The sequence below is a fragment of the Rana temporaria genome, chromosome 3 (assembly GCF_905171775.1).
Source record: "Rana temporaria chromosome 3, aRanTem1.1, whole genome shotgun sequence".
Lineage (NCBI taxonomy): Eukaryota > Metazoa > Chordata > Amphibia > Anura > Ranidae > Rana > Rana temporaria.
Window position 1 is genome coordinate 388,686,970 of NC_053491.1, and position 19,666 is coordinate 388,706,635.

General features: G+C 43.7%; 2 protein-coding genes across 3 annotated transcripts in view; one reads left to right on the forward strand and one right to left on the reverse strand.

The window, feature by feature from the left end:
• TTC38 (tetratricopeptide repeat domain 38) overlaps positions 1-11,554 on the reverse strand; it is a 50,583-nt gene extending 39,029 nt beyond the window's left edge. Inside the window, exons 1-3 of the mRNA XM_040345775.1 lie at positions 11,395-11,554; positions 7,194-7,271; positions 290-371 (exon numbers count right to left, since the gene is read on the reverse strand). Of these exons, the coding sequence (XP_040201709.1) occupies positions 290-371; positions 7,194-7,271; positions 11,395-11,424 (190 nt within the window). The 5' untranslated portion in view covers positions 11,425-11,554. The remainder of the gene's footprint in view (positions 1-289; positions 372-7,193; positions 7,272-11,394) is intronic.
• Positions 11,555-12,266: 712 nt separating this feature from the next.
• CDPF1 (cysteine rich DPF motif domain containing 1) lies at positions 12,267-18,907 on the forward strand. Of its 2 annotated transcripts, none has more exons than XM_040345776.1 (4): positions 12,267-12,374; positions 12,791-12,903; positions 13,092-13,203; positions 18,705-18,907. In XM_040345776.1, exons 2-4 carry the CDS (start codon positions 12,791-12,793, stop codon positions 18,819-18,821), a joined length of 342 nt encoding a protein of 113 aa, XP_040201710.1. In that variant the 5' UTR covers positions 12,267-12,374; the 3' UTR covers positions 18,822-18,907. The 2 variants fall into 2 exon arrangements, with proteins under 2 accessions (XP_040201710.1, XP_040201711.1); XM_040345777.1 differs by lacking the exon at positions 12,267-12,374 and adding an exon at positions 12,564-12,607.
• Positions 18,908-19,666: the final 759 nt, after the last annotated feature.

Below are 19,666 nucleotides of genomic sequence, written 5' to 3' on the forward strand. Positions count from 1 at the left end.
GTAAACACCTACCTACCTCCAATCCGATCTGCTAAAAAAAAAAAAAAGACTATCTGATTGGATCGGAGGGCCCATAGAGTAGATTGGGCTGTGTCTGCTTTGCATATGCAGACTGGACACAGACCTGTCATCTGCCCACTGCGCTCATTGTGGCCCGCGACTGGTTACTAAGTCGCTTAAGTGGCCCTCGGCCTTCAAAAGGTTGGGCACCCCTGTAATAGACTATGATTTTTTTTTTTTTTACTGGGGTTTTGCTTTAATATATATTGCAGTTTCCAAATGCACTTACCAAAATTAGGATCTGCAGCTTGAATATTGGATAGACATCCTTCAATTCCTCCAAAGGTTGCGTCATTTGTCCAAGTGATATACTGGAAGATGAAAATACATTAACTTACAGATATTGTTCCACTTCAAAGTTTAAGAGTAACCCATTTACGCAAATAAGGATCCATAATAATGCAAGCTGTGAAACCAGTAGCTCGAGTTTTCTTGTGCCCTTTATAAATACAGTGCCTACCAACACCCTTAGTAAAATTGGAATTAAACACAGCTTTACAACCTCCCCATCAGAAAGCTCATAGGGCCAGATTCACATACAATTGCGGTGGCGTAACGTATCCCATTTACGTTACACCGCCGCAAGTTTTAAGCGCAAGTGCTTGATTCACAAAGCACTTGCCTGTTCACTTGCGGCGGCGTAGCGTAAATCCGTCCAGCGCAAGCCCACCTAATTCAAATGGGGCGTGTATCATTTAAATTAGGCACGTTCCCGCGCCGAACGTACTGCGCATGCTCCGTTTTAAAATTTCCCGCCGTGCTTTGCGTGAAATGACGTTGCACCGACGTAATCTTTTGAACGGCGACGTGCGTTACGTCCTTTCCTATTCACGGACTACTTAAGCAAAAATAAATACATTTTAAATTCGACGCGGGAACGACGGCCATACTTTAACATGGGCAGTCTAAATATAAGCCACGAAATAGCAGCTGTAACTTTACGCCGGGAAAAGCCGACTAGCGACGATGTAAGAGAATGCGACGAACGCGCGTACCTTCGTGGATTGCCGTAAACAGCTAATTAGCATACCCGACGCGGAAAACGACGCAAACTCCACCCAGCGGGCGCCAAAGTATTACACCTACGATCCGAAGGCGTACGAAGCCGTACGCCTGTCGGATCGAAGGCAGAAGCTGTCGTATCTTGGTTTGAAAATTCAAACTAAAGATACGACGCGGCAAATTTGAAAGTACGCCGGAGTATCAGCAGATACTCCGACGTACTTTTTCTGTGAATCTGGCCCATAGTACATACTTGATATACACCATAACACCATAGCACTTATTGGTGGCATGGTAAGGATCATGATGTATTCACAGAGCTTTTTTTCTCAGAAAATAGGTGCAGGAACTCAACCACGACCCTTTCAGATTTCACAAACAGTAGAAGGGTCTTAAAGGGGCATTAAATACCAGAATTGCATTACATACAGAGTGCAGCGTTCAGAGGGTTACAAAGCTGTCACTTGTAAACACAGAAACCAGACTTCTGTGTTTACAAGTGATTGTGGTGAGCAGGCACCAAAGGGTCTGAGCCAAAGGTGGTGAAACCGAGTTCCCCCAAGTTCCCCCTGAAAAAAAGCCCTGTGTATTCAACATATGGACAAGATTTGGACAACTTTTGCTATTGGGTTTGGGTTTTTTGCTGGTGGACAGATGAGTTTAGCTCTACATTTTATTTTATTTTTTAAATCAGGCAGTGTATTAAAGTTGTCCAGAGCAAACAGTCATTGAATGCACTATTATGACAGTTCAATTACAGCTTGTAGAAGAGATACAAGGTACAATATAGGGTCAGGAATAAAAATTGTACTTCATTCAAAACAAGGAAGAATATATAAAGTACACCTACCCTTCAAGTATGTAGCCAACACAACAAACAAGTTAAGAGTTTATCCGTCACAAGGTCCAGAGGTGATAAACCAGGTGTTGCTAACTGGATATCCAACACTTTATAACATTTTGCAAGGCTCCCTCTGTGTTGTAAAATATGTGAATGACCCATATTTAGGCAGTCCTGGCCAATCCCTGGGGAGAGGTGTCTAGAAGGTGACTGATGGGAGTCTGTATATACCCTAAGACCGAGAGCAGCCTACTCTTTTTCCTGAAGAGGAGAATTGCAGACTAGGGGGGCTGTTAGCCCCCTAGGCCATTCTGCCACATGCCTAAAAGTTGTCAAGTGCTCAACTGGGCAACCTGAAGGTCTTTACTGTGCCATCTGAGGATCTAGCCTGGTACCATGGGGAGAAAGTGTGCGAAGGGTATTGGAAGGAGGAAACCAATTTTCCCTAGGACAATAGTGAGTTGTTGCCATCCCTCTTGTGCTAGAGTCATTGTGTAAAGGGGACATTGTGTCTGGTGTCCTAAAAAGCTCAGTCTATAATGCTTAGGCCCCATTCACACCTAGGCGTTTTTACGCCTGAAGCGCACTGCTCACAAACGCCAGAGGGGAGAATTAACATTATTCCCTATGGTGACTGTTCACACCTGAACGCCTGAACGCCCAAACGCCTGTCGCGCGAAGCTCAAACAAGTCCCGGACCTTTTTTTGTCGCGCGTATCGGGTTTGGGCGTATTTGAGCGTTTTTTTTTTCCCCATAGAAAGTAATGGGAAACGCGCGAATTGAGCGTATCGCGCGACAACGGGCGTTTGCTACGGACGTTTCGTCGCTTTAATAAATAGAACTTGTCGCCCATGCAGAAGATTAAAAAAATCTACCAACATAGCAACAAGTGATGAAAAGATGATCATTTTTCCTATTGGCTAAAATAAAAAACGCCGAAGTACAAAAACGTCGCTGTATGCATACGCGCGACAAAACGCCCAAAAAAACGACCGACGCTCAGGTGTGAATGCCGCCTAAGTGAAGGGACTTTGCTTGGACTGTCTGGAAGGACTTTGCTCAGACTGAGAGGTAGATTAGTCTCCTCAAGTTGCTAGTACAAAGCTCAGTTTCTTTTCTTATGCAAGGACTTGGCTCATAGCATTGCAAGAATGTTCAGTGCCTTCAAATCGTTACTAAGAGTATCCTACTAATACCCACTACCTATCCAAGTTCTTATTAAAGTATTAAAAAAAAAAAAAAAGCATACCCTAGGCTGATTAATGAGCCTGAATAGTGATCGGAACTGTGTTCTTGGCTGCGAGAAACGAAAGAGAAAGTGAACTTACCGTGTTTCCCCGAAAATAAGCCGGGTCTTATATAAATTTTGGTAACAAAAGACCCAGTAGGGCTTATTTTCGGGGTAGGTCTTAACATATTCAGAAATCTCTAATTTGAACAAAATTAAAATGCCCAAATCCTTTCTTTTACAGTAGCACACAATACAGAATGTGTGTTCCCCTGCAATTTAACAGTGCCAAACACCTCAGCTCTCCTCCGCCTCTCCCAGCCACCAGCGAGGGACCCCAGCCCCCCTCCCTCTGCAATGCTGAAAGCAGGGAAAAGAGCACACCAGCATGTGAAGAAAAATAATCTGTAAATACCTTGTGGAGTATCCATGCTGCATACCGCACACATGTTGATTGCAGAGGCTCAGCACCGTACTTTCAGTGACCCGCTGAAACTCTGTGAAGGGAGGGAGGGCAAGATCCCCCACAGACAGGCGGGAGAAGAGGAGACCAGGGGGGAGATTAGCCGAGTGCCGCTCTGTAGCAAAGTCACCTGACACCGCTAGAGAGAGAGTCTCACACACACACACACACACACACACACACACACACACTGCCTTAATAGGATTATACCATGTTTCCTCGAAAAGCAAACAATTTCTTCAAACTAGGGCTTATTTTCAGGGTAGGGCTTATATTGCAGCCCTCCTGGAAAACAGCGCTAGGTGTTATTTTTGGGGTAGGCCTTATTTTCGGGAAACACGGTAGCAGCTCCTACGGGGTAGTGCTACACTAGTTTGAAACAATGCCCTAATGATAGCTGCTTCGGAGGCGTCTGACAGCTGGTATCCATATAAACTTCCTAACAGGCATAGTATAGGGTCAAGTGTAACATCATTTTGAAAGACCGAGTTTTTAGTTCCACTTTAATGTTGTATTAATGAATACAGAGCTTAATTTTAAATTAAAATGTATTTTGTTCTGCAGGCATTTAAAAAGCTCTCCAATGCCTGCTAAAAATCCTAAGAATGGGCAAAATGCTGCAGAAAAGGATTGCTGCTCTCTGTGTGAGAACATTAGTCTTGGTCCGAAACGCCCCAGAAAAGTACAGATGCTGCTCTTAGTGAGTGGAAGAGGTAGAAAAGGTAGGGAGTGCCGAGTGCGTCAGAGCGATGTACATGGGACTGCTGCTTTCATACCGAAAACGACTGTCCTTTATCATTTCTCACATCATTGGCTGACACTGGGGATCTTTCAAAAGCCTAAATGGAAATTAATGCTCACCATTGAATGCCTCTGCATACTTTTAAAGGGGTTGTAAAGGTAAAAAAAAAATGTTCCCTAAATGGCTTCCTTTACCTTAGTGCAGTTCTCCTTCACTTACCTCATTCTTCCATTTTGCTTTTAAATGTCCTTATTTCTTCTGAGAAATCCTCACTTCCTGTTCTTCTGTCTGTAACTCCACACAGTAATGCAAGGCTTTTTCCCTGGTGTGGAGAAAGCCTCTTGAGGGGGTGAGCAGGAGGGGCAGGACGCTCTCTACTTTGCAGATAGAGAAAGGAGCTGTGTGTTAGTGGGCGTCCTGACACTCCCGCTTCCCCCCTCCCCCCTTTAAGAGGCTTTCTCCACACCAGGGAGAAAGTGTTGCATTACTGTGTGGAGTTACAGACAGAAGAACAGGAAGTGAGGATTTCTCAGAAGAAATAAGGACATTTAAAAGCAAAATGGAAGGATGAGGTAAGTGAAGGAGGACTGCACCAAGGTAAAGGAAGCTATTCAGGGAAAAAAATGTATTTACCTTTACAACCCCTTTAAATTTGACCCAATTGAGATTTAAGGCTGGAGTCACACCTTTGCAGGGTGGATTTATTCAATTTTTATCAAATTTGTTTTAATAAAATGCTTTTGGAGTAAAAATCTATCTAAATATAGTTTTCAATTTAGAATACATTAATAATTTAAGTTTATTCAGCATGAAATGAAGCTTGGTTATGTAGCATGAGGCTGTATATTCTACAATATTTACATTTTTGGTAAACTCATTCAATAAATCCAAGCTCTGCAAGCTGGGATAGCATGCATTGTATTGATGAATTCACACAATTGTACAATAACCATGAGATAAAACAAAGTTCAGGAATATTCATTTATCCCACTGTTTTGCAAATCTATGTACACTACAAACTGTATGACTGAATCAGTTCTGATATTGCCGTTTTACCAACCTGACAGCTTATTATTCTAAAAAAGAAACCTTCAATTTGTTTGCAAATAAATAGCCTAACTACCAGCAAGAATGAGTCCTTACATTTAAAGAGCACCTGTCATTTTAGATCCATCATGGCAGCGCCTGTTAGCGGGCATCCACTCACCTGCTTCCACCACGTCCCTCATCTTGTTGTGTTGCTCCTGCATCACCAGCTGTCCCATTAAAGTGAATGGGACTGTCGTGAGTCAATAGTGGGACAGAGGATGAACCACTGCGGGACAGAGATGACAATTGCTCTTTAAAAATGATGATTTAAATCAAATCCACCCTGCATTGTAAAGCATGCTCTAATGGGCTGAAGTATGTTAAAATGCAACTCCAAGCAAATCAATGCTTCCTAGTGTGCACTGATAAGCATCAATGTGTGCATTACCCCAGGGCTCAACAAAATCCGAGCGCCAGGTCGCAATTGCGACAAGAAATTGTGACCGGGCCCGCCGCGATCGCGTGGCAGGGGCGCACCGAGGCACAGGATCCTGTGTCTCCGTGCGCCCCCACCTCCACTGCCGCGCGATCGCGGCAGGCCCACGACGGCCGGTAATTTAGGCCGCGGCTTTGCAGCCTTGTGAAGGCCCAAGCTTCCTTCTGTGACCTGCGCCATCTGTTGGTGGCCGTTAGCATTACAAGTAAAACTTAAGTTCTAATGTGTGTTTTTTTTCTGTTTTCACTGCCATCTCCTTCCCTCTAATTAGAACCCCCAAACATTATGTATATTTTTTTATTCTAACACCCTAGAGAATAAAATGACGATCGTTGCAATACTTTCTGTCAGACCGTATTTGCGAAGCGGTCTTACAAGCGCACTTTTTTTGTGGAAAAAAATACACTTTTTTTAATTAAAAAATAAGACAACAGTAAAGTTATCCCAATTTGTTTTATATTGTGAAAGATAATGTTACACCGAGTAAATTGATACCCAACATGTCACGCTTCAAAATTGCGTCCGCTCGTGGAATGCCGACAAACTTTTACCCTTTAAAATCTCCATAGGCGACGTTTAAAAAATTCTACAAGTTGCATGTTTTGAGTTACAGAGGAGGTCTAGAGCTAGAATTATTGCTCTCGCACTAACGATCGGGGCGATACTTCACATGTGTGGTTTGAATACCGTTTACATATGCGGGCGCTACTCACGTATGTGTTCGCTTCTGCGAGCGAGCTTGGCGGGATGGGCACGTTTTCTGGCTCCTAACTTTTTTTAGCTGGCGCCTAGATTCCAAGCAAATTTGTCAAACCCTGCATGCATTTTGAGGCAAAAGTGTTACCTAGCAGCTCCGCCCACTACAGACTGCCAGCAAAAAACACAGTAGGGGGCGTAGACAAGACCAGTCACCCTGCACAAGAAAAGAGAGCAGCAGTGAGCGGTCTTTATTACAGGAAGCTCCTGCACAGAAGTAAGGTTCCACCACTGGATTGCTGCACAAATCTGGAAGAAATACATGTATGCCAAGATTCAAGGAAGACTACACAGGACTCTTGTAATTTGCTGAGGACGTGAGAGAATGGCAGATGGGGAAGTTTGATGTCCTTTTCCTGGACATTGGCCTAGGAGCATGTATATATAAAGGAATGCCAGGGGTGCCTTATATGATATTGTTTCCAGTGCTTGGAGATCAGTTTATCCTTTTTATAAATTGTTCCTATTTTTTTTATTTACTAGCCCTTTAAAAAAAAAAAAAAAAAATCAATAATGCAGAAGGGCAAAGTGCAGTATATTCTGGCACAGGGAAAGAGAAAAGGATTACGTGTTACCTGATGCAATGTGGCATCAAACAGCTTGCAAGCTTCATTGCTTGTAGTCGAAAAGGTCATTCCAGCATCCTGCCAAGCCTGGGCAGTAAAGAACACAGAATTACAGGAGGTACAAAGGATGTTACATGTGTAAGTAAAGGTGAAGTTTATTCTGTTTACATTTTACCTTTTGGCCCCCCAATCCCACATTAACATGTTAATAATGTATTAAATAAAACCTTTTGGGCCAAATCCACAAAGATCGTGCCTAACTTAATTTTTTACATTGAAGTTACACTGCCCTAAAATTTTTACCAGAGTGCCCGATCCACAAAGCACTTACCTAGAAATTTTGGGCTGTGTAACTTAAATTCCGCCGTCGCAAGGCGTTCCTATTCAAATGGGGGCGATTCCCATTTAAATGAGGCGCGCTCCCGCGCCGGCCGTACTGCGCATGCCCGTGACGTCATTTTCCCAACGTGCATAGCGCGAAATTACGTTACGACAAGCTTTGTGGATTGCGACGGGTCAATAAAGTTGCGTCGGGAAAAAAAAAAGATACGGCGGGAAAAAAAAAATTCAAAATTTTAAAAAAATCGCGTCGCTGGACAGAAAGGTCTGCTTTTACAAGGTGTACTAACTTTACACCATGTAAAAGCAGCCCTAATTTTGCGTATGCAAACTAAAACTTACGGAGAAAAAACAAAGCTGAAAAGCTTTGTGGATCTCCGTAAGTGCTAATTTGCATACCCGAGGCGGCATTTCGACACGAAATGCCCCCAGCGGCGGCCGCGGTACTGCATCCTAAGATCCGGCAGTGTAAGTCCCTTACACATGCCGGATCTTCTGCCTAACTATGGAAAACTGATTCTGTGGATCAGTTCCATAGTTAGGAACAGGGATACGACGGCGTAACAGCAATTACGCCGTTGTATCCCTTTTGTGGATTTGGCCCTTTATTGATATTACTGGGTCTAAAATAAGGCATGTAATGAAGACAAATGGTTTCTGTGCTTTTCTATGCAATCCAGACAGGTCATGGCTGCCAGGAGGGGTCATCAGGGAGCTTTACATAGTTCCCTATGTGCATACAGACCACCCTAGGTCACACCTCCATGTGATGTTAAAGCAAAGCGCCACCCAAAAGGGGAGGCTCTACTTATCTGCCTCCCATGCACAAAGCAAGGTCCATAAAGACATGGATGAGCAAGTTTGAGGTGGAGGAACTGGACTGGCCTGCACAGAGTCCTGACCTCAACCCGATAGAACACCTTTGGGATGAATTAGAGCGGAGAATCTGAGCCAGAGTTTCTCGTCCACATCAGTGCCTGACCTCACAAATGCACTTCTGGAAGAACGGTCAAACATTCCCATAGACACACTAAACCTTGTGGACAGCCTTCCCAGAAGAGTTGAAGCTGTTATAGCTGCAAAGGGTGGGGCAACTCAATATTGAGCCCTACGGACTAAGACTGGGATGCCATTAAATGAGAAGTATAGCCAAAGCTCGTTTGGCTGTACTTCTCGTATGGATCACAAGAGTGCAATTCATTTTGCACTCCTGTAACCAATTTTTAGCAGAGAGCAGGCTGAAGTCCGCTCTCTGCTGACATCACGGATGTCAGTCCAGGCACTGCATCATCCCGACCACTGAGTCTGGATCCGCCAGGTGCTTGGACTGACACCCCGCTCAGCCTTTCAGCAAGCTGCTGAGAGACTGAGCTGGCCACCCCTGCCCCCTTCACAGCCCAGAGCTGTAATGAGCGAAGAAGGAGCAGAGCAGAGAGCTGTGAATGCCTACAGTTCTCTGCTCACGGAGCTGTGAAAACCGAGTGATTAGTGGTGTTTGATCACTCGGTTCTCAGTGCATGGGGGACCCATGCTGCATCCACCTAGGTAAGTATAATGGGGGGGAAAAAACATAAATTCCTTTACTTCTCTTTGACCTAGGTTCACACATATTGTGTGAACCTAGGTCCAACGGGACTTCAGTGCCGGTTCCCGCATCGCATCTCTCCCGCAGGCAGTTCTAACTGCCCCCTGGGAACCACTGTGGGTGTCAATACAATGCTAATGAACTCCCCCAGATCAGTTCACAGATCGCAGTGTGAACTTGCACAGGAGTCAGATCGCATGGGTGAGAACACCAATGCGATTTGATTCCAGTGCGGGGAAAAAAGTCCCTGCACCATTTTCCTGCGAATCTAATGCAAGTTCAGCCATACAACTGTATGGCTGAAGTCGCATTGCACAGACCTCGAATGTGCTCGTCACCGCAGTGCGGGTGCAAATCACACGCAATGTCTGTGTTTGTACAAGTGTGAACCCAGGCTTAACGTTCAAGTGTGTGTGTAAAGGCAGGCGTTCCAATACTTTTCACAATATAGCGTATGTTTATATAGGCGCCAAGACAGGCAGCTGCAGCACACTTCTGTATTTTATTTCAATAACACCAAGTTTTGAGCATACCACGCTCTTTATCAGGCTGGCTGAAAGTATTACCAGACATTTAGACCCCTTTCACACTGGGGCACTTTTTAGGCATTTTAGCGCTTAAAAAAGCGCCTCCCCAATGTGAAAAGCCTGAGTGCTTTTACATTGGGGCAGTGCGCCTGCAGGACGGGAAAAAAAGTCCTGTGATCCAATTCCAGTGCGAGAAAAAAGTCCCTGCACCTTTTTTGTGGGAAAACCAATGCAAGTTCAGCCATACAAACCGTATGGCTGAACTCGCATTGCACAGACATGTGATCGGCACCACAGTGCAGGTGCGAATCGCATCGGATGTCTGTGTTTGCTATCGCGTGATCCCAGTCTTAGGCTGCATTCACACTACAGCGTTTTAAATCGCAAGCAGATTTGCCGCAAATCTGCCCGCGATTTGACAGTGCCGAGGTGTGAATGCCAAAACGCGGGACTCGCATTCCACACGCCATTCATTTGAATGACACCTTAAATTGCGATGCGTGTCTGCCGCAATTGTATTGTGATAAATCGCGGAACGCATGTCACCCAAAAGTAGCAATTGAACAATTTTTGGGAGACATGCGTCCCGCAATATTGATTGCAGCACGATTCATCGCATGACAATCGCGGCAAACCCACCCTGTGATTTGAGATGTCATTGAATGGGCAAAGGCATTACAAAGCGATTCGGCAGTGGCGTTTTTAACCCTTTATTTGCCCAATAGCAGGGGATAAAAGCGCTCCGCTAGCGGCCGGAAAGCGCATCTATAACGGTAAAGCGCCGCTAAAACTAATGGAGCTTTACCGCTAACGCCCCAGTGTGAAAGTAGCTTTAAAGGGAACAGGTAGGAAAGGACATCATCTATACGCCAACCTACATGCACTTTGTCTTGGGTAAGGATGAGCTCTGGCGTGTTTGCATGCTACACGTGCAGAGCCCGCCAGGAAGTGTGCATGGTGTGCATGGCGCTGCGCTAATCACAGCCAGGGAGACATTTCCCGATCTCTGCAGCCGAGCATCGGGGCAATTTCTCCCTGGCTGTGATTAGCGCAGATAATGATCTAATACTGGCGGCGATCAAACGGCAATAGCAGTGATCTATAGCTGCCAGGAGATGGGTGACAGAGCTGGTACCGCTTTGCCCTGCTCTCTATGCTCAGAGGAAGTGCTATGACATCACTACAGCACAACATAGAAATGTTGCATTTACATTTGCTTCTACAAAGCAGAGCGATCAGCATTTCAATTACTTAGAACCTCCAAACATTATATATTTTCTGAATTGCGGGGACCCTGGAGAATAAAACAGTAACTGTTGCCATTTTTTATGTCGCACAATATTTGGAAAAAATACACTTAACGTTTGTGAGAAGTGTCAAAATTGCCCCGGGCGGCAATAAGCTAATAAGTAGAAAGAAAAGTAAACGGTGATGCATTGTGAGAACCCACCAGTATAAAGGGCTTTCCTCTCATTGCAAAGATTTTCCCTGACTTCCTGTTGGGTATACAGGACAGGAAGTGAAGGGGAATCTCTTTAATGAGACACAAATGACAAAAAATGAAGGAACAATAAAAGTTTTTTAATCATTCCCCTTGAATAAGTTTTGTGTGAGCCCCAGGCACAGATGGTGTGGTGCAGCTTGTAGCTCTCCATTGAAGAACCCCTAAGTTCCTCAATGTCCTGTGTGCTGGGCAGGAGAGGAAGCAGAAGTCTCCTACAAGTGATTTGCACTTTTGCTGCCTCCATTAGTGACTCACCTTGCAGTCTCTCAGGCAGACCTGTGCCATTCTTACTGACACTCTGGCTCCAAGTACCACACACCTTGTGACAGAATCATTCACCAGTCCAGGGGTCGAAGCTCTCACCCTGGGGAGGAGTCTGTACACAGCTACCAAGTCATGTGCTCTGCAATATTTTTATTTTCAATTGCAAAAGTACATCTAATTTTAGGAGGTGGGAGTCAGTAAGGTATCAGGAATCACCACAGACGTTCTGTTTAATCGGTAAAGATATTTGTTCCCTTCTGTGCATCTTCTACCCTGCGCAAAAGCGATATTATGTTTGCCAGAAACCAATATGGCCGACAGTGCTTCCTTCATATATAAAATAATACGGAGCCATCCTGGTTGCTGGCAGATTTCGATTTTTTTTCTTGTTTGTTGGTTCAAAGGAGTGTTGAGAGTTGAGTTATTGGAAGGTTTTGACATATTTGTGATATGAGGTGAGATTCTAAGGACACTGTTTCGGTCAGCGCTACGTATGGCAGGCTAACCACATCCCATAGTTGAGGGAGCGGGGTGTGGCTTACTTCGATGGGTGTGCTTCCTGACAGGAACGGTGGGGAGGAAAGGTGGGCGTGGTTTGCTTTGCTATGTGACAGTATTGGTGTGAAGGAAGGTGGGCGTGGTTTTCTTTGTTATGTGACCGTATTGGTGCGATGGAAGGTGGGCGCGGTTTCCTTTGCTATAATATGACAGTATTGGTGTGAAGGAAGGTGAGCGTGGTTTTCTTTGTTATGTGACCGTATTGGTGCGATGGAAGGTGGGCGCGGTTTCCTTTGCTATGATATGACAGTATTGGTGTGAAGGAAGGTGGGCGTGGTTTTCTTTGTTATGTGACCCTATTGGTGTGATGGAAGGTGGGCGCGGTTTTCTTTGCTATGTGACTGTATTGGTGTGATGGAAGGTGGGCGTGGTTTGCTTTACTGTGCGTTACTGCGTGCACTCGGTACAGAGAGGTGAGGAGGCGATTGGGTTTTCAGACTTGCTTAAAAATAAACCCGGGCACACCCTTTCTTCCCCTTCCTTACTTTAGCTTCCTTCCTTCCCCTTCTCTCTCCTCATTGGCTAACTGACTTGATTGACAGCAGCGGGAGCCAATGGCACCGCTGCTTTGTCTCAGCCAATCAGGAGAGAGAGTCCCGGACAGCCAAAGAACTCAGTCACATTACTGGATTGAGATGGGGCTCAGATAAGTGTGAGGGGGCTGCTGAACAATGGAGTTTTTTTATCTTAATTTTATTTATTTTTTCAGCTTAATGCATCCTATGCCCACCTTGCTGTTTATTTGTTTTCTAATCAGTGCAAGTCTATGTGAAAGAATCCATAGCTGACTGCCCAGGATCTTGCTTCTAAACATACTATTTGTTTTCAGATGGATCTGGGCGAATCGAATCCTCCAAAAGGAATATTTGTATGCCACCTGTGCGGACTATCGGTTCCATACACTTACTTTGGACAAAAGCCGCCACATGCGCACTCTGTAATGTAAGTAACAATAAGTGGCGCTGTTTTTGTTGCTCATACCGGTAGTGTGCTGTAAATACAACTCTATCCTAAACCAAGATGCTACAGATTGTTTAGAAAATAACACATTTTATTGGTTAAATAATTTGTCAGCCATATTGTTTTTTTTGTTTTTTTTTTGAATATTGTTTTTTGCATGTTTTTGATAGACTGTTGGAAGAATGTTATGTTATGATGGATCCCTTCACTCCAGAGAAAGAGAAATTTTTGGTTCTCGGTTCTGCGTGCAGCTTATGTAAACAAGTGGTCTGCATTGGGACGGTAAGAACGCCATTTTGTTTCCGTTGTGTGTTCCATTATGTGAGGTTGGCTCGTGCACTCGTGCAAGTAAGTGAATGATCGCGATTGTTTGGTCATTTGTTTTTTTATTAATAAATAGTATTCGCAGTTTTTTTTCAGATTATAACTAAATTGTTCCAACAAAAACCCCAGGACCCTTCAGGGCATTATTAACCACTTCCTGCCCGCCATATAACAGAATAACGTGCGCAAAGTGGTTAAGTTATCCTGACTGGACAGCAGGATAACCAACAATTGTGCGCCCATGGGGGGCGTGCAGCGATCATTGGTGTGGTGTGTCAATTTGGCACACCGCATCACCGATCTCGGTAAAGAGCCTCTGACATAGGCTCTTTACCATGTGATCAGCTGTGTCCAATCGCAGTGTAAACATAAAGAGCCATGTATCGGCTTTTCCTCCACTCGCGCTGACAGATGCCAATAGAGGAGAGCCGATAGGCTGCTCTTCTGACAGGGCCACCAGGGTTGCCAATCGATGCTCATCAGTAGTGCCTCCTCATCAGTGCTGCCTATCAAAACCATCTATTGGTGCCCATCAGTGCCACCTATCAGTGCCCCATCATCAGTGACAATCCTAGCCACTTCATCAGTGCCCATGAGTGAAGGAGAAAACTTAAAAGTATAATAAGGGGAAGAAAGCTAAACTGATAAAGTGACATGAAGAGGACATTTTTAATACATAAAAAAAAAAAAAGGCTTTGATACAGTTTAAAGTGATTGTAAAGTCAGAAGTTTTTTTTTTTTTTTGTTTTTTTTTTACTTGATGCATTCTATGCATTTAAGATAAAAAGCCTTCTGTGTGCAGAAGCCCCCCTCAGCCCCCCTAATACTTACCTGAGGTCCCTCTAGATCCAGCGATGTTGCAGAAGTGTCTCGGCTGCCCAGGACTCCCCTCTTCATTGGCTAAGACAGCAGCGCAGCGCTGTTTGCTCCCCCTGCTGTCAAATTCAGTCAGCCAATGAGGAGATGAAGGGGGAGGGTCTCGGGTGCCCCCATAGCAAGCTGTTTGCTGTGGAGCCACTCAACAGGAGGGGCCAGTCGCACAAAAGAGGGACCCGAGAAGAGGAGAATCTAGGCTGCTCTGTGCAAACCACTATACAGAGCAGGTAAGTATAACATGTTGTTGTTGTTGTTGTTATTAACTAAAAAAAATAGACACTTACCACTTTATCCACTAGATCACTTGACCTCCAGAAGATTTACCCTCCTTCATGACCAGGCCAATTTTTGCAATATGGCGCTGCATTAGTTTAACTGACAATTGTGCAGTCCTGCAACGCTGTACCCAAGTAAAATGTTTATATATATTTTTTCCCCACAAAATGGAGCTTTCTTTTGGTAGTATTGTATAACCTCATGCGTTTTTTATAATTTTTTTTGCGCTATAAACAAATAAAGACTGACAGTTTTTGAAAAAAATAAATACAAAATATTTTTTACTTTCTGCTATAAAACATATCCAATGATTTAAAAAAATAAAAAATAAAAAAAAAACAATTCTTCATCAATTTAGGGCCATATCTATTTTTTATCTACAAATTTTTGGTAAAAAATCCCAATAAGTATATATTGATTGGTTTGCGTAAAAGTTATAGCGTCTACAAATTATGAGATAGATTTATTTATTTGTTTTACTAGTAATGGCAGTGATTAGCGACTTATAGCAGGACTGCGATATTGCGGTGGACATTCTGACATATTTGACACTTTTTGGGAACCAGTGACACTAGTGCTAAAAATATGCCCTGTCACTGTACTAATGACACTGGCTGGGAAGGGGTTAAACATCTCAGACAATCAAAGGGTTAACTGTGTGCCTAAGACCCGGTTCACACTGGGGCGACTCGTCAGGCGACGCAGCCGCCTGACAAGTCGCGTCCCATTCTAGTGAATAGAACCGTTCTAATAGGAGCGACGCAAGTCGCTCGGACTTAGAAAAAGGTTCTTGTACTACTTCGGGGGCGACTCGGGGCGACCTGCATTGACTTCTATACAGAAGTCATTTTGCAAGTCGCCTTAGATGTCGTCTTCATGTCGCCTGGCCGAGTCGCCCCCGAAGTCGTGCCGCCCCAGTGTGAACCGGCTCTTACTAGAGTTTATGTGAATTGTGGGAGGTGTTTTTACTAGGGGAAGAGATTGAATTTATTCCCTGTTTTGCAGGGGGACTAACTCCATCCCTTCCTTTCACCCTGTCAGAACTGAGATATGCCTGGTTTACACAGGTAGTTCTCAATTCTGTGTCTCTGCCTGATGACCGGCTGGTGCCGGTGGACATCCAGTTCCCCCGCCCGGACGTGCTGGATCGTGTGTGTAATTTATATATATATATATATATATATATATATAAAGGCTGTTACCGATTTAAAATTTTAGTCTTAGTTTTTTTTATTTTTTTATATTTGACTAATTTCGATTAATTATAACACACATACAGATCCAACTACTTTTAGCTGATCTCCTTGCAGGCTGATTCCCAGTGCAGCTACCAACCACTGGAAAAATGGATAGCAGGATACAAAAAACACACAAAGGCAGCGCTCAATGGGAATAGCATTAAAACTTTTATAGTCTTCAAGTAGGTAACAAAATAAAAAATGCACTGGAAATAAAATCGTTGTAGCTACATAAACTGTAAAAATGGTGCGAGTAATACCAAATGGTACCAAAAGCAGTCATAAAAACATGTAGCTAAGTATGATACTGGTATAAAAATGTGTACAACGATACCACTGCTGAATCCAGATGAGGAGAGGTTAACATCAGTCCGCCGGCATGTAGATGTCCCATGAAGGGAACTATCACATCTCCCAGTGGATGATTGTAGAATCCCAGGTTGATAGAAAGAAGTGTAACAGCCCTTGCGTGTGGCAGATAGTAAGGTCCCGCCGGCATGCAGATATGAAGGCACAGCAAAGAGGCCCTTCAGATGGACACGGCAAGCCCCGCCGGTGTCCGTGACGTTACTGGATCTCCGAAGGAACTCCCTGAAGGCCCAGAAGCCGGCGGAGAGGTGAGTACCAATCAAAAGAATTTTAATTGATCAAAAAAATTAGATTAATCGATTAATTAAAAGTTTATTTGCACAGCCCTAATTATATATATATACAGTGAGGAAAATAAGTATTTGAACACCCTGCTATTTTGCAAGTTCTCCCACTTGGAAATCATGGAGGGGTCTGAAATTGTCATCGTAGGTGCATGTCCACTGTGAGAGACATAATCAAAAAAAAAATTCCAGAAATCACAATTTATGATTTTTTTAACTATTTATTTGTATGATACAGCTGCAAATAAGTATTTGAACACCTGTCTATCAGCTAGAATTCTGACCCTCAAAGACCTGTTAGTCTGCCTTTAAAATGTCCACCTCCACTCCATTTATTATCCTAAATTAGATGCACCTGTTTGAGGTCATTAGCTGCATAAAGACACCTGTCCACCCCATACAATCAGTAAGAATCCAACTACTAACATGGGCAAGACCAAAGAGCTGTCCAAAGACACTAGAGACAAAATTGTACACCTCCACAAGGCTGGAAAGGGCTACGGGGAAATTGGCAAGCAGCTTGGTGAAAAAAGGTCCACTGTTGGAGCAATCATTAGAAAATGGAAGAATCTAAACATGACTGTCAATCTCCCTCGGACTGGGGCTCCATGCAAAATCTCACCTCGTGGGGTCTCAATGATCCTAAGAAAGGTGAGAAATCAGCCCAGGACTACACGGGAGGAGCTGGTCAATGACCTGAAAAGAGCTGGGACCACCGTTTCCAAGGTTACTGTTGGTAATACACTAAGACGTCATGGTTTGAAATCATGCATGGCACGGAAGGTTCCCCTGCTTAAACCAGCACATGTCAAGGCCCGTCTTAAGTTTGCCAATGACCATTTGGATGATCCAGAGGAGTCATGGGAGAAAGTCATGTGGTCAGATGAGACCAAAATAGAACTTTTTGGTCATAATTCCACTAACCGTGTTTGGAGGAACAAGAATGATGAGTACCATCCCAAGAACACCATCCCTACTGTGAAGCATGGGGGTGGTAGCATCATGCTTTGGGGGTGTTTTTCTGCACATGGGACAGGGCGACTGCACTGTATTAAGGAGAGGATGACCGGGGCCACGTATTGCGAGATTTTGGGCAACAACCTCCTTCCCTCAGTTAGAGCTTTGAAGATGGGTCGAGGCTGGGTCTTCCAACATGACAATGACCCGAAGCACACAGCCAGGATAACCAAGGAGTGGCTCTGTAAGAAGCATATCAAGGTTCTGGCGTGGCCTAGCCAGTCTCCAGACCTAAACCCAATAGAGAATCTTTGGAGGGAGCTCAAACTCCGTGTTTCTCAGCGACAGCCCAGAAACCTGACTGGTCTAGAGAAGATCTGTGTGGAGGAGTGGGCCAAAATCCCTCCTCCAGTGTGTGCAAACCTGGTGAAAAACTACAAGAAACGTTTGACCTCTGTAATTGCAAACAAAGGCTACTGTACCAAATATTAACATTGATTTTCTCAGGTGTTCAAATACTTATTTGCAGCTGTATCATACAAATAAATAGTTAAAAAAATCATACATTGTGATTTCTGGATTTTTTTTTTTTGATTATGTCTCTCACAGTGGACATGCACCTACGATAACAATTTCAGACCCCTCCATGATTTCCAAGTGGGAGAACTTGCAAAATAGCAGGGTGTTCAAATACTTATTTTCCTCACTGTATATATATATATATATATATATATATATATATATATATATATATATATATGAGCCAGCACAGAGCTTCCACCCTGTAGCACTAAAACTGCTATAGGGCAGTGGGCATGTCATCAAAATTCTGTTAGCAGTCGGTTTTTCACCCCGTAGCTCCGACATTAGCAGGGAGAACCACTGAACCTCAGTCAGCTCACATCAATAAAGGCCTGTGAGCATCTGATTAGCTAGTAAAGTTTGGAGAACAAGTCAAATATGGAAAAAGAATTGCAAGCTTTATCCCACCCAGAACTCTACAAAGCCTCCTGACTCCAGGACCTAGAGGAGAATTTATTAGGATCTGAGAAAGCGGCACAATTTCCTGAATAACATATCAAACATTGGCGCCCCTCACCATGTATAGATGAGAAACTTAGGTGACACATATACATCATTCTCAGAGAGGACACAGACAGCAATAAAGAAATTCTAGGAGCTCATAAAATAAAAGTGTATGTTTCCTTGTTGGAGAGGTTTCCTTCACTTTTTGTCCCAGCGACTACATAGGAAGTAAGGGAAAATTGCCCGAATGTGGGCAGACACAATCCAAATCTTGTGGAAAGTCTTCCCAAGAAGGGGTGGTTGTAATAATTGCAAAGTGGAGCAACTTCATATTGATGGTCGTGGTTTGAAAGGGATGTACACCGAGCACATATAGGACAGATTGGATCAGAAGTCTTAAGATCTTGTAACTTTGCCTTTTTTTTTTTTTTAGGAATGTAGTCTCTTTTACTCCAAACGATTTTGTCTGCCTTGTGTCGCAAAGAACAAAAGTGAATTTCCTCCTGAAATCCGGCAAGATTTGGAGAAGAGAAAGGCTCAGTCAAGGTGACAGGAATGAACTGCTTAGTTTGAGAAGCCGTGTTTTGCATTGATTGAAGACATTGTCACATTAATAAATATGTTGGTAAAATTTCAGGTTTTATTTGTTTTACTCCTTACAGTAGGTGCTACTCCTCCAAGTGGATGTAACACCTACTGGATGACATATAGATGGCTTAAAGGAGTTGTAAAGGAAAAAATGTTTTTGCCTAAAATTGTCTGCAAGGTAGACAAAAAACTAGTAAATACCTATTAAATTCCTTCATCTATATCACCTCCGGCATTCTAGTTTCTGTTCTCTCATTCACTTCCTGGTTTGCATCGCTCGTTCATGTAAGCACTACATTTCCCAGTATGAATTGCGGCACGCACAGTAATTCACACCTCTCTAACACGTAGAGAGCATCCTGCCGCACAGATGTAGTTCCCAGGAGGGGGTGAGCACGTTACTGACCACCGCAGTAAAGCCTCCCATCATGGTTGTCATGTAAAATCAGACAAGCAGGAAGTGAACAGAACAGAGAAGAAATAGAGCAACTTCTGAGCAAAAACTAACAATGAGGAAGTGAAAAGAGGAATGTCTGCAGGTAAAGGATGCTTATTATGAAAACATTTTTTTCCCTTTACAATCCCTTTAAACGCTGTTTTATAAACCGTTACCATGTTAATCTTCCATCTCAAAGCTACCGATCTCCTGCAGCCACTTCCAGTTCACATGCACTTGTTCCAGCAGCAGATGTATTTAAATAAATGAACTAGCAAGCCCCCAATAAAGAGTTACAACCGTGCGAACAAAACTTCTAATAAAACGAACGGCACTGATAAAATATAAACCTTAACCTACCTTAAAATGTA